Source organism: Solea senegalensis, linkage group LG4 (genome assembly GCF_019176455.1).
Source record: "Solea senegalensis isolate Sse05_10M linkage group LG4, IFAPA_SoseM_1, whole genome shotgun sequence".
Taxonomy (NCBI): domain Eukaryota; kingdom Metazoa; phylum Chordata; class Actinopteri; order Pleuronectiformes; family Soleidae; genus Solea; species Solea senegalensis.
In genome coordinates this window covers 10,621,917-10,637,183 of record NC_058024.1, presented here as the reverse complement: position 1 = coordinate 10,637,183, position 15,267 = coordinate 10,621,917, and the positions used below count along the sequence as shown (strand labels likewise).

The following is a 15,267-nucleotide window of genomic DNA, read 5'->3' as shown; positions in this document are numbered from 1 at the left end:
GACAGAGCCAGTATTTAGATGAAGGACGCAGCATTCACATTTTGATTTTCATTGTAACAGCACGTTGTTACGGATCATACTTTGAAGTTAGACGTTACCGACGTCACTGTGAGATTCCTCCGCCTTTAATTGACTCCCGGTGTAAAAGCCGCCGCACCTGCCTCCTCGCTGCATCTCCCTCCGCGTCATCTTCTCTCTCCTGCAGAGCAGAGGGAAGCAGCAGCGTTTCTCCCTCTCCTCCTCCTCCTCCGCTCCTCCTCTCCTCCTTCTTCAGCTTCACGTCCAGCTCGAGCTTTATGACTGTGAAGGCTGCTGGTCAGCGGCTGCGGGGATCTTTCACCGATGCTCTGCACCTAATGTGACAATTTCATACAACTGCAACAAACAAGCGGCTGAAGCCATGGGCACCTTTGGAGTGTTAGTGGGGATTTTACACTATGCGGGACTTTACCTTCAACTTAACGCAGCTGTCAACGTCGGCCACAATAAGGTGGATAATCACGTCAGTGGAAACGGTAAGTTCTAAGTGTTTTGGGGGAAAAAAACATCAGAAATAACAGGTTCAATCAGTGTGATTGTTGTTATTTATCAGTTTGTATTATTTTTATTATGCATGTATACAGTGCAGTAAATGTAGTTGTATATCTTCCAAATATGCACTTTTACCTTGTTTTCATATAAAAGTGTCTTATTATCGTCTCAGTTAGTTAAGCATCCCCGTCTACACCTCTAATAATGACAGATCACGTTTAATAAGTTTAGAGCTGCTACACACACACATACTCACATTTACACCCCACATCACTATTGATTATTAGTTTGATTTAGAGCATGGTGTCAGGGCACCACCAGCATTGTTGTTTGTTCTATTCTTTGATCAATGCTCAAGCATGTCTTGATTTAATCTGCTACAACAGCAAATATTTGGTGACCTGAAATAGTCTGACAAACAGTTTTGTTTTTAATAAGGGTTCCACTTTAAGTTTAAGAGAGCCAGGGTTATTATTCAAGTCTAAAGGTAGGTCACGCTAAATACTAAAACAATTTTGGCAGTGTCTGGGATCCACTGCAAGTCCTCTGCTTGGTGTCCTCTTAATGAGGACAGCCAGCCCAGCCAGTTTGCATGGGCTTTCATTTTAATGGAGCTCTGACTGCGTGTGCGGGGTGGGCAGCAGATTGTACAGTCACACTGTCACAGCAGAAGGTGCTGGTGTAGGCTCAGCAGGAGCGAGCATGATAGTGATTTATTTTTTTTAAAAGCACTCAGTTGCTTCCTCTGGTGATGCAGTGATCTCTGGTGTGGTTGCCATGATCTACGGATAAGAAAAAAACATTTGCCTCTCTCACCAATCTCGCAAATGAATGACAAACTCACCTTCTCAGGAAAGAAATTTTGATTTTATGAACTTTATGATTAAAGTGGACTCCCAAAGTGATTTATTTAAGTTTTTCCCACAAACGTTATCCAGTTAATCCACCGATTTCTCTTCATTATGGAGAGACCACCATGGCTCTTGCTCATGTTTGTATTGCAGCTCACATGGACAAACCAGCCAGAATGTGCAGAGTGCAGTGAAAAAAACAACATCCTTTCTGGTATGTGACGGCCACCGTAATTACATAATGTGCTTGGGAAAGAGAGGGATGAGCACAGTCCTCGGGTTTGTTACAGTCTCAACATTAGATCTCACTAAATGTTACACACTGGAAAAGCTCTGAACTATCTCAAGAAAGCACACAATGGGGAACATACACATGCTACTTTATTAGGTGCACTTGTTCGACTGCTTGTTGATGCCAAATCATATGGCAGTGCATTTAGGCGTGTGGACACGGTGCCTAAGTTCAAACCAAGCATCAGAATGGTGGAAAAGAACGTGGCATGATCCTTGGTGTCCACTCTTCCCAGCGAAATGTAGTTTGATGAGCGTAGTTCAACAGAACATAATGTTTTCTTTCATCCCTGAGGAGTCCAGCTGGGGTGTAGTGTGCATTCCTAAAAGTACCTCTGAGCTTGGATGTGTTGCCAACACCACATGCCACTCTGTGTTCGCACTCACTGGGAGGAAACACAGAATCTGAATGTTGTTTCCCCAAGGGCTATGGAAAATTCACCCTGCAGACGCAGAGTGTTGGCTGCTTGTGTTGATTACTGTTGCCACTGTTATTTCTTTCTTTTACCCTGCACTTTAAAAGGAGGTGGAAGGTCCCAACAAATGATTATTTTTTTAAGGAGACTTGTGTTTGTTTGTCTGGTAATTTACTGTGATCAGAGAATAGCTGCCGTATCTGAATTTCCCCAATGAGGTTTCAATAAAGACACATCTAATCTTATCCATCTCGAGCTTCAATTCGGAGTGGTCTCACCAATCAGACACTGCAGAAAAAGAACGTGTGAGAGTGAACGTAAAACGTCAAATCTGGTTTGTAACACATAGAATTTGAAGCTGGTAACCTCAATGTAGCCTATGAGTAATTATGTCGGAACACAGGTATAAAAATAATTCAGACAAACACACGTCTTTCTGGACCAGTGCCAAGTGCTGTAACCACTGAACCACCCAAATTCACCAAAATCTAAAATGTCTTCTTGTTGATTATGTATTTATATGTTTATGCAGGATTATTCTAGATCAAAATAAATATCTGTAGCAGTTCCTTTTCTTTTCTTTATTCAGGCTCTTGTTGTTTCATTCACTCTTCCCCTTGGTGCTTTCCTGATTATTAAAGCCATTCATCAAATTAGTGCAATACCTCTACCCACAGGGATTCTGTTCACAGTCTATTTAAATGTACCTCGGTGCAAGTTAGGATGTTAAGCCCCATTTTCATGTCTTTGTATTTTGTGGAGCGGATTTCGATCTCTGCAATTCCCTACAGGTGTGTCTCATAAAGGTAGTGAGCTAATGAACCTGGTTTTACCAGCCGTGTCCTGAAGATGATGCACACTCTCTGGGGGAAAAAAGTTTGTACTTTAACTTTGTGAATGATTTCAACATTTCTTCCACCAGGACGACTGTGTGTGCGCCTTTCTCTGTAATAAATCTACAGGACGTGGAGTAGATAAAAAAGAGAACCATAACTTATTTAAAATGTAGACAAACAGAGAGATATTAAACAGAGTTCTACTTTCCTCCACACTAAAAAGACTATACTATTGCACTGAGGTGACTTTTTGAGCAAATGTGTCCCTAAAAAAACCACACAATTAACTTGTGCGTGAATGATGTTTTGTAAAAACAGTGCCTGGCTCCTTTAGGTATTTCTGAATTCAACCACTGTTTGTTTTATTTGTCAGTGGGAACAATTTAAATAAAGGAATATAATGACATAAAGCTGATAGACAAAAGTACAGACGTCGTCCTTTAATGCTTTGACAAAGACACACACTTGCAGACATTTTATAATTTAGTCATTCTTGAGCAACTCAAGTCCGCTCTATAGCAGGAAGTGGGAAGAAAGAGATCGATGGATTGACCTCACTCTGGCACTCAGGCTGAATATCCCTCTCATTTCGCCGGGTACTTGAAAATACTTGAGCAGTCTCTTTTGGGGACTGATATTTTATGTCCTTCCACCACGTTGCTTTCTTTGATCATTTTCTTCCCATTTCATTTTTAATGAGTCTTTTCCGGCTGTGAGCTCGGTGTTCTCGAGGCCTCGCTTCCACCGATGCTTCGCTGAGAAATATAGTGAAAAATGACAAGGAAGCCCACGTTAAGAATGCATGTACTGTACTCACATCTTCAAACGAGAGGCAGCTCTTACTTTGTGCTGCTGTTATGAAAACCTATAGGAAGAAAAGGCCAAGCCAAGTAAACTTATACTTAGCCAGAAACACTGTATAGCATTCAAAATGAAAGTCCACATTCACCTCAGAAGCACATGTCTTTTTTCAGTCTTTTCTCTGTGAGATTGAGGCCTTGGAATTTTACCAGAAGGTTCAGCTTTTGTGTTGATTTAGTATTCTACCGAGGTTATGCTATTGATTTCTGGTGACGCCGCTGTGATTAAAGTCAGGTAACAGTCAAGTGTTTGCTGAGCAGACTCGTCAGAGCCTGATGTTGACAAAGGACTCTGCAGACAGACAGAGACAGTGTGTTAGTCAACAAGATGTGTTTCACACAGACCGGTCAATTTTTAATTGAAAGCTTGCAACAGTTAGAATAAGAAACAAGTTTATTCTTTCTTCATTCACAATGAAAAAACCCCGAAATGCCCTTGTACTCTCATCACCGTTGTTCTGCTGCTTTGCTTGAAGCAAGAACAAAAGGAGATTTTAATATCCACAAGGTTTCAGCTCAGCTCATATTTCCTCTTTATTAGCGGTAAATTGTACTCACCCTCTGTTCTCTGTAGCTTTTACGGCTAACAATTTCCTCCACCATGTCAAATGTGGACTATTCTCAGTGTCTGTATTTTTTTCCGTCTGTCAGTATGGAGCCATATGTACTGCAGTAGTCTGTAATTAATTCTAATTAGCCAGTCTAAGCTTAAAGTGCTGTCAGCAAGGCTGTCGTTTCACTAACTTTTGGCGAACTCGCTGTCCATTGCTGCCATTATCATTGTAATTTCCCTTCCCACACATTTGCTGCGAGACACCAGAATTTGTCCATTTGTCACCATTTGTCAAAAAGAAAAATAAATAAATAAAAGATGTAGTGTTTCAGGACCCATCATTCCAGAAAAGTGATCATGTCTTCCCATGTCGTGAACACCAATTACAGCCACATCCGCAGCATACGACGGAGTGTTAGAGCCATACTGAAGAAAAATAACATTTAGGCCTTCAAGAATAAAGTCATAGCATAAGAAGAAAAAAAAACAATCTCGGATAATCAGCTGCAACGAGATGAGGAATGTGAAGCATATTGTGCAGTAACACTTTGGTTTGGCACATAGTGGCATCAGTATCAGGGCTTTGAAAAAGGAGTGTGTCAGAAAAAAAACAACTCTTGAAGGAAGAATCACACACACTTTTGTGATGGAAGAAATGGCTGGTAATGGTCGACTGCAAGGTTACATCTGTGTGCTCTGTATAGAGGTTTCTCTAGAAACAAAGTAGAAGTTAAAAAAGGAGGAAACGAAATATCTTTCTTATAATCTTTTTTCTTCAGTATGGCCCTTATACTTCATCCTAGCAAGTTACTAAGTCTGGCATCTCTTTCTGTCTTTCCAGATGTGCTCTGCATGTCCTCCTCTTTTTAGGCTTTTCCAAACGCATAATGGCAATTATCACTCTGCTTCAGATGCAGTTTTTTTGTTTACAGTCTTCTTCTTTCGACGTCATCTAGCCTAATGGCCCCAGCCCCCTTACCTCCATGTCGGTCGTGATGTTTGGTCGAGTTAAGTGGAACTACTGCCGTCACGTCACGTTACTTGGTCAAGTCACTGTAATAATGTATAATTCAGTGATCACCAAATATGACACAGTGACCATCATGACAGAAAAATATCATGACATGATGTGTTCAAATAGGAATTTAATTAGTGTTTAAACTGCTAAGGAATTATCACTTTTAGTATTTTGTTGAGTCTTTCATAAATGTATAATATACAATTTTCTGTCCTCCTCCTCTGTCTATGGCGGAAAATAGTTTTTCTTCAGTCCTTTCATCTTTAATTTGTGCTGACTGTGCTGCACGAAGTGCCTTCCAATACTGACAACGACGCCTCATGTGTTCATTGTTCATTTGCGACTAAGAATAATGTCGTTATGCATTACTTCTTCTCACACGCATTTCCAATCCAGGGAGTTTAGTCTCTCACAGTCACAGTGCAGCGTTGTTTGTTGAATACAAACCACAGGGCCCTGCATGCGGTGAAACACATGCAGGGTAATTCTTCCAGGACAGCGAACACCTGCTGTAGTGCCAGTGGGCAAGGCTCCAGGAGATGAAGTGAGCCACTCAGGGAGTGTTGGATTCATCACTTGATGTCAGACCGAGCCAGCAGACTCACAATGCCCACACAGCGAGAGAGGCACACAGAGGAGGACGAAGTGAATGAAGGCGCTGAGTTAGGTGAGAGCACAGAAGAGGCTCGAGTGGAAAAGTGAGCTACAAGAACTAATCGGTTGAAAGTAACAATGAAATTGCAATTGAGAGGGGAGACGAGTAAAAATGTGGAGGAGCTTTGTTACTGAGCTGGTGAGAGGGACGGGGATTAAGAAAGAGCAAAGAAAGAAAGGGAAGATGTGGAAAATCTTGAGTTGGCAGAATCCAAGTCTTATTGGCTGAGTGTGGAAATGGGAAAGTGGTGGAATTACCTTGCAGCTATGAAGCCTGTCCTGCTGTAGCTCTGCTCTCCCCAGTGTATTTCTGGACTCCCTGTACAACTGTCTCCTTGACTTGACTTTGGCTTCACACACTGTGGTTTCAAATGGCTGTAGAGACACAGCCTCAGCTTCATTAATTACTCACCACTTTTCCTTCATACTTCCTCCGTGCACACTTCAAATGACTCATCTGTGTCCTAAAGGACACCAGAGAACATTCCAATATCTGGTCCAGTTCCGTCCACTGGGCGGGGCTGAGGCTGTTTGCCATGTTCACCGCTGCTGCACGCCTGGCAAGAAAGATGAACCGAGACTTTAATGACTTTCATTTGGAGTGGCCTAATACAACTTGTTTGTGTGTGATATGATACAGACATCACAAACAGGAGTTTCTGTATATTCAAATTATGACTCATATGCATGCATGTGGTCAAAATAGAGTGATGTAAGCCCTGCTCTGTTTTTGCTTTTTTTTTTTTTAACTGAATTAGTAAAATAGAATAACCTTAATTTATTGTTGATCACCTAATCATTGTTATTACACTGAGTTATTGATGGTTTTTTTTGCAGCGTGCCTCTCAAATAAAACCCCTTCTTTGTGTGAGCAGACTCAGTCTTTTCAAAGTGACAGGTGTTGCGCATGTATCTCATGGACAAAAAAATCTATATCTATTATTCACAGTGAAGTAGAAGAAGTTTGCTGTCACCTCCTCTGCTTTTCATCAGACATCACTCTTGAAAAATAATAATGTAAAGTGCAAGAAGATGATTTAATCACGTGATTTTCAGCTTTGGCTTTGACAGTCCAGAAATTGGTGACCACTTCAAACACAAATGCTGTCGATCTGTCAAAAAAGAAGCTTCTCTTTGCTTGTTTTTTAAAAAGCGGCCTTTACTTTACTTTACTTTGAAAATGAATACTTTTTGCTGTTCTAATCATAAATGGATATGCTCGCCGCAGATTGCCTTGCTTTGTTCTGCTGCCCTGCTGATGTTCCTGCTATCGGGAAAGTCATACATCATCAGATGAAAATGAATAATCACGCCAGCTGTGATTACAATCTTCACTGGCGTTAAACAAATACATCGCGCCACAGGAAATTTGTCCCAACGAGCAACACAATCACAAAGAATTAGCGCAGGAACATTTTGTGTTTATGTCTTCATTTGCTTTTCACAGAGCTGCACAAGAAAGATTTACTAATCTGAGTTTGAAATGACAAACAAGACCTGCACATAACTTAACGTACTATAATGAAATGATAAGCAAATGGGGTCACTTATATGTGACAACTTCAAAAATGTATTTTTATGTTTAAATTGTGTAATAATGACCAGTGAATACAAATATGAAATAATATATTCATCTTGAATTGCTTTTAATAAGGTGCGTTAATAAGGTTTATTTGCCTGTGGAGTCATCCAAACTGAATTATTGTAGTTTTAATACCTCATTGATAGAAAATAACTGTAAGGGCCATTGTATGCTAATGAGGAAAACATAAAGTGGGTGATGATTTGTATATTCTTGCTCTAAAATGACAAGAAACCTGATGATTACCTTTGTTAATTAGCGGATTTATGTAATTTGTTTCTGTCATGGGGGCAATTTAATGTCTGATGTAGTTGAGGTAAAATTAATTTGTTGGCTAGTTGCTTGGTGGACGAGAAACTGATGGACGGAAAAGGCAGCGTTAACTGTAAACGTCCGTGATTTGGCAAAACTATTTATCCACCTAAAAAAGGAAGACCTGATGGTTTCACATGCTAAGAAGCTTTCACTCAGGTTGTTACAGTGATGCCTGGAAGAAAATGCTAGTGTTGTTCAGGTAACAATCTCTTTCCAATGCATAGTGCATTTATTGAAAATAATCATTTCTTAGATGCATTAAAATGTGGACATGGGTGATTCTATGGCCATCTAGTGACAGTTTATGATTATTTACATAAAACATTGTTGTTAGAAGCTGCAGCTTGACTGCAGAAGCATTAGTTTTGTTTGAGTGGACGGAACATTTCTGTTGCATTTGTTGATGAGTGTTTATATAGAATACAATGCATCATGGAATCAAATCGTTGACATGATTACTGTCACCGAATTGAATAGTGAGATTCCTGAGGATGCACAGCCCTAATATCGCAGTTATATAGAGGTCCACAGGGTTGGGGGGAATCGATAGAGTGAAATATTGTGATATTTTGCACGGCAGTATGGATTGAAAGTATAACATTTTTTATCATATATTTTTGACTTTTCTTGACAATTCAGTCCATTAGATGGCACCAAGTGCTCACTGTCACTAGAGCTGTTGTGTGAGTATATCACAATGTATGATTTCACAAATACTTTTTGCAATATCGTGATAATATCGTATTGTGCCATGGCGGCCCGTCCATAGAGGACGCTGCCCCACCGGTCTCACATGAAGTAGTAGCTTCAGGCCATGTGTGGTACAACGTATATCTCTCATGACCCGTTCATGGCTGACAGCTCTGAGAATAGTGTGCTTCCTGTCCTTGTGTCTGTAATATTTACACTGTAAGAGTGTGAAGGTACAAGGACGAGAGAGGTCGACTGAATCTGGCTCCATATGCATCCTCATCTCATGTCATGTTCCATAAAAACGTGAATAATAGATGAGCCAGAAAGGAAAGTTAAAGGTGTTATTCTCAAGTGGCCATTATGTGCTGGGAGTTTGTTTTTTTTGTCGTCATTTAATTCTGCCTGTTCAAATGACACGGACCGTGATGTCAACGCTTACACAATTTAACACCACGCATAATCATAAAAGCCTTTCACGCATTTGCTATAAATCCTAAATATGGAGGGATTTAGTTCATGTCCCAGCTGAAGAATTACACATGTATACATTTAAATGCTGTAGTTGTATTTTCAGCAGGTCCCTCAGTGGCGCGTTGGGGATGTGGGCCGTGTCTTTACCTCAGTTTCTGAAAGCATGTGCACTGGGTGGAAATGAGCTGAAGTTCATGCTGTGAACATTGAACACTTTACTTTGATGGTGTCCTTGTAATAAGCAGTAATGAACACATAATAAGCCAATTATACTGTTTCTAAGAAGATAGCATGTGTCCACTGATGTCATTATGTCACAAATGCTGTGACATTTTGAAGTTATTCGAGGAGAGTGGGCACGACAAAGGTCGAATGTGATTTGTTCCATGATCCGTGAATATACTGTCTTTGGACTCGTACACCTAGATGGCTGGTGATGTGAGATATAATAATAAAAAACAAGCCACTTGTAAGACCTTATAGGATGCTAATGAACATAAATGAGTTATAAGTGTTAATAAAAGCATAATTAATGCATAGCTTTTGAGACTCTTGTATGCTCTTGTTTGATAAGCTTGATACCGTTTAAATGTAATTAACACTGTCGTTATTGCTTGAAATATTGAATGTATAAAAATTAATAACATTTATACAAGGCAATGTATTGACATGAATAAGGATTTAATAAGAAAAAATCTTGCTTCCTTACTATGAACTAGGGCCTTGACAAGTCTTTAAAAAAATATGAATACATTTGTTAATCATGATTTAATTACTGGACTTTTTATGTTCATAAGCATCTTATAAGTGGCTTACTAATTATTACGAGGACCTTAAAACAAAGTTAAACCAAAATGGTTTTTAATCACTTTTTATTTAGTCATGACTTTCCAGCTCACCCCCTGAACCTTTCCTATCAGGGTTTCTTTCTCCTCACTCTCACCTCACCTCACCTCTGCCTTTACCCTCTTTTATTTCCATCTTTCCGCTTCCTCACGCCCATTTTGGCCCCCTATACTGCTCCATCCCTCCAGTACGTTTTGTCCTGACAAATGAGGCCACTGGCTGGCCACAGGCACAGGTGTATGAAGGGCACGTATCATGTGGGCCCAGTCAGTCAAACGACACCAAAGCCCTCTCTATCGCTCCTCTATTCTTTCTATCCTCCTGCTCATGTCGGGGATCAGTTTTGCACTGTGCCAAGCAAATGTCACATATAGACACGGTGACTAACTTTTCTCATTGCTCACCTGCTCTAAAGATTTTCACTAATCTCAGGCGATAGTCATGGCCAGAAGCTTTATGCTGGAAGTCTTTCTGTATGACCGACTCTGATGAATCTGTTATCTCAGGAGAGCACCTATGCTCACCAGGTGGCCAGAAGCAAAAACAAAATGAGTTATAGTAACACTGTAATATAAGCAGATTCATACACAAAGTTGCATTTATCAGCTGTGCCAGTGGCTCTCAAAGGTCCAAAGAAATGCCTTATTTTTTTCTCCCTTTGTGTTTTAAAATTTAGGGAAATGCAGAGTCTGGCTTCTGTGTCCAGTTATACTGCAGTGGCCCTCGAAAAGCAAGGCCCCTGCCTAAAGTACTCTCCATAAAAAAGGGTTCATCTAAAACTATGAAATCCAAACGATTATTGTTTTTAAAGTGATGATACATTTAGGCCAACATTCTGATGGGGAGTATATTTACTTTCTGCCACTAAACCCCTGTAAATGTTACACACTGACTGGACCTTAAACAACTGAGTGTTTGCTTTCACCACAGTAAAACATCAACGTGTTTCAGTGCATGTGATCCGGTTTCCTGTTTGCGTGATCTTGGTTTAACAGATTTTGTTTGATGAACACTGGGATCATTGATGCACTTGTTGAAAGTCTACTAACCACTTTTTTAGTCATGACTAATTGATAGTGACCTAAAAGTAGTTTCTGCTTCCCACAGTTTATACAGAAAATAGTTTTCCTATTATTGTTTTGTTTTAGTCCAGTAATGTACTTAAATAAAGCAAGCAGTAAGACATGAGGATATAATATTGACTATATTATGATTAGAGTGTTCAATATTTTATGAATATTGCCCTGCACAACAATAAGCTGACTATAATGGTGTTGTGTTTTGTGTTTGGATTGATTCAAAGTTAATTGAATTAAAAGTTTCAGCCTTTGATAAAGTTTCATTTTGTGTAATTTCTTACTGGTAACTGAGTTCATTATCATGCTTGGTAATTTCAGCTTTATGATATAGTGATATTATATTTATAAACCCATCACCTCATGATTTGTAGGTGAATTCCTGCAGTAGAGTTTCTGGAAGCTGAATGTGTTTTACACAAATAGTATTTTGCTCAGTTGCTGTGTTAGCTGAGCCTCTCTCTGCAGACTCAGAGGTTTTGTGTTAATGTGATGCAAAGATGAGTTCTGAAGACTGATCCGGAGAACATGTAGATGGTTGGACGTTGGTGCTGTGCTTCTAAGAGGCTCTGTTTTTGGTTCTCTGTCCTAAGAAAACCGTCAAGTGAAGCTGCACTGTGGTTTCTTGCCTTGCTCATTGGAAAATGATCATTTTAAAAAGTGTCCACAAAGTAATCTGAACAACACTTTCACAAATATCATACTAGTTTGATAAGGTGATAACGTCTTAAATTATGTCTTGCAATATTTATTTGGCTGTGATATCATGCAGTTTTTCACTAGCAGGAGTGAAATGCAAAAATGGCACTAGTGAAATGTTGTGTGAGCACTCTGAGGATTTGTGTCTCTCTCATTTTGGGGATGTCTGAAGTCCATCATTCACTGCAATGTCCCCTTTTTTACCTCCCCCGTCTTGCAGCTCTTTTCACAGAGGTACCACACGACATCACGAAACAGAGCGGCGAAGATGTAGAGATGGCTTGTTCCTTCCGAGGGGCGGGCTCTCCCTCCCACGCCCTGGAGATCCAGTGGTGGTACATCAAGGACTGGAGAGAGAAGTCAGCGCAGATCACTAACTATGTGAGCCACAATCTAAAACTGAAGATTTATTTTTGATTCCTGTGCATTTATATATAAACATAATTCACGTTTATATGAACTGTAGTTTGAATTGTTTATAATCTTTTTTTTTTTTTTAAACAAGTTTACTTAACCTCCTAATGATGTTGCCCATGATTTTGAAAGATACAAAAAAGTATATTTGTGAATCCAAAACAAAAAGCATAGAAAAGAGATGAACTTTCTCTCTTCATCATTGGCTTGTCTTTTCTTTGAGTTTATACAGTGTTGATTAAGCTCTCTGTTTCTCAGTATATTGGTATTTAGATATTGTGTCACTCGGCAACATTCCTGTGTGGCACACAGCATGTGATTTGTTTAATGTTAAGACAAATGAAGGAAACAACAACAATGTGCTGGTAAAGGGAAACAGCTGTAAACTGTTGGTTGGAGAATGACTGAAAACAAAAAAACAGTTTGACAAGATAAACACCCACCCCTGTGCTACTGCTGTATACAAACAAACTCAGTCGGGTCTGATAGTATTGCCTGACAAAGCCTGTTTTCAGAAGAAGGATGGATCATACAACTCATGTTATATTGTTTCTGTTCATGAAGATCAAACAGAGGCCCAATAATATCATCAACAACAACACATATCCCAATAACTTCCTGCAGCTTTAAGGTTTCTGTCTTTTTCGTTTTTTTCAGTTGCCTCATATTTTGGACACTGACACTCACTGTGTACCCAGCAGAGAGAGAAATACAACATTAGCTGTGGCAGAAAACAACTTGCACTGAAATGAAGGGATAATTGCTGATTAGCATTTTCCAGCACTGGGGGAACAGGTTGACTCGCTCCCATCGTGGGAGAACTCTGGCTCCCCTGTTGTGCCTCAAGACACTATAATTGGCACTGAGAGAGAAATAGGTTCTCAAAATCTCCATCTGCTCCATGCATAATTCATACCTACTGTATGCCCAAAAGAATACCTCTGTGCCTCCGCATACACATTCACAGACATGGTGCTGCTCGGAGCGTACTAGCTCACACGTTTGAACTTAATGCATATATGTTTATATATACCTCAGGTACCAGAGAAATGATAGGTATGCAATCCAAGGCAGTTTAGTCTTGTTACAAAATGCGGAAAACAAAACAAAAAATGTCACGCTGCTAAAATATCCTCTATATTTCTGCAGGTTGTTCCACTGGAGGAGAAGTCCAAAGATGCCACCAAAATTAGCGTAAGTCTGATGTGGTGTGTACTGTGACTTTTCATGAATATTAAAGACATCCAGGTTTATGTACTATCCATTTACATCCATGAATCATTGCATCATTGACATCATACAATCATATGAGGGGAAGTTTTTTCAAGTATCATTGTATGAGGTACTGTCATCAACACTGACTGTACTTAGTTCAATGCTGGTTCCGTGAACCCACCTGGGACGCGGATATTCGCTAATAGGATGAACATAATTTAGCCACTTAAACCTGAAGTGCATAACTTTTAAATCTACCAATCAATGCAAGGAACGTCTATCATATTACTGTCCAATGGGTCGCTTGACAGGCTTCACACTTGGCTCACTAAGGACACCAGTGTGCCGTGCCGACTTTGGCAAGAGACATAAATAAAAATGCAACAGATATAATCACTAATAGAGTTCCAGTTTCATTCAAATCACTGACAAATGAGTTCACACAAAGCAAGTGATTTGTTTTATGTCACAAGACTGAAGCTCAACAGCAATGTTGTGCTCCTAAAAGTGAGACGGCTGCAAATGGTTAGAGTAGAGCTGAAAGGAGCCTACTATCTACTGCTAACAATAAACTGACATTAGTTAGTTGTATACACTCATAGAACCACCATTCTAAATTTGTGCACACCCTCTTTCTTCCCATCAGGTTGTAAAAGTGGCCGGCAGCAACATCTCCCACAAGCTTCGTCTCTCCAGCGTGAAGCCATCCGACGAGGGCACATATGAATGTCGCGTCATCGACTTCAGCGGCCCCGTGGCGCAGGACCACCGGGTCCGTGCCTACCTCCAGGTGGAGCCAGAGAGCAGTCAGGGACAGGATGACATTAAACTGCAGGGGCACCGGTCACACTCCCACCCCGAGACAGTGGGCAGGGAATTGAGGAGGAGATCAACTGACAGCACCACTGACTGTAATGAGAGCTGTGTGCTGTAGAGTGGACAGCCCATCTGTCTGTCTGTCTGTCTGTCTGTCTGTCCGCATGATGAAGGAATGATTATCAGCACACACATCACCATAGACCTGAGCCATTGGTCGTAACTGGACCCTTTGTGTTTAATGGTTCATTTATCTATGCCATCTTTAAAGCTGTAGTGCGTAACTTTATTAACTGTTATATTCAAACCATTGTCAAATAATGCATACGATGCTGATTCAGCTTAAAAGCTCCACACAACTCTGTGTTTCTCAGTACATTGCTGTTTTGTTCTTGTGTCACCTGGAAACATTAGGAAGTGACACTGATCTAGTGAAGCTAAATGGCTTTAAACAGGTTAGAGTATTACAGAAAACACAAAGAGGAGTCCACGAGAAGTTTCAGCGGTAAGAACTAAATTCCAAAATACCAGAGTGCTTAGCTATTTCATGGGATATGTACTTCCTGTCCCCGTCATTAGAGTGTCCAGTCAAGTTCTACATGTTTTTAGACTGTGGGAACAAGCCGGAGAACCTGGAGAAAATCCACGCACACACGGGAAGAACATGCCAACTCCATACAGAAAGGCCCTTGTTCCAAGCGGGTCGCAAACCCTTGTCTTCTTGGTGTAAAGGCAACAGTGTCACACCAAAAAAATAAAACAATCAGCAGAAGTTACGCACTGCAGCTTCAATATTGCTGTTGAATGCCAGTAAAGGGCACCGTTTTATTAAAGCTATGTATGATTATGTTCTTATGTTTGCTTAGTTATATGTGTCTCTGTGCATTCTTTCTTATTATAGTGTGACAGAAATGCTATAGCAACACTTTCAGTAAATGTTGTTTGATCAGGACTTATTCATTGTTCAAACACCTTTAACTTTTGCACACAAAGCAAAGTGCAGTAAATGGCTGCAAGGCTGTGGAGAGAGGATTATTATTGCTGCCATAAATAATGAATAGTCGTCATTCACTGATCCACAACACAACTCTTTCTTTTTTCTTTTTTTTTTAGATGTGCCAGTTTTTCTG

At 40.2% G+C, this 15,267-nt stretch overlaps 1 protein-coding gene across 1 annotated transcript; it reads left to right on the top strand.

Annotated features, from left to right (window-relative positions):
• The first annotated feature begins 226 nt into the window (after window positions 1–226).
• vstm2l (V-set and transmembrane domain containing 2 like) lies at window positions 227–14,787 on the top strand. Its single transcript, XM_044024471.1, has 4 exons — window positions 227–515; window positions 11,913–12,073; window positions 13,256–13,300; window positions 13,968–14,787. The coding sequence occupies exons 1-4, from the start codon at window positions 401–403 to the stop codon at window positions 14,253–14,255; spliced, it is 609 nt and encodes a 202-aa protein (XP_043880406.1). The 5' UTR covers window positions 227–400; the 3' UTR covers window positions 14,256–14,787.
• The last annotated feature ends 480 nt before the right edge of the window (window positions 14,788–15,267 follow it).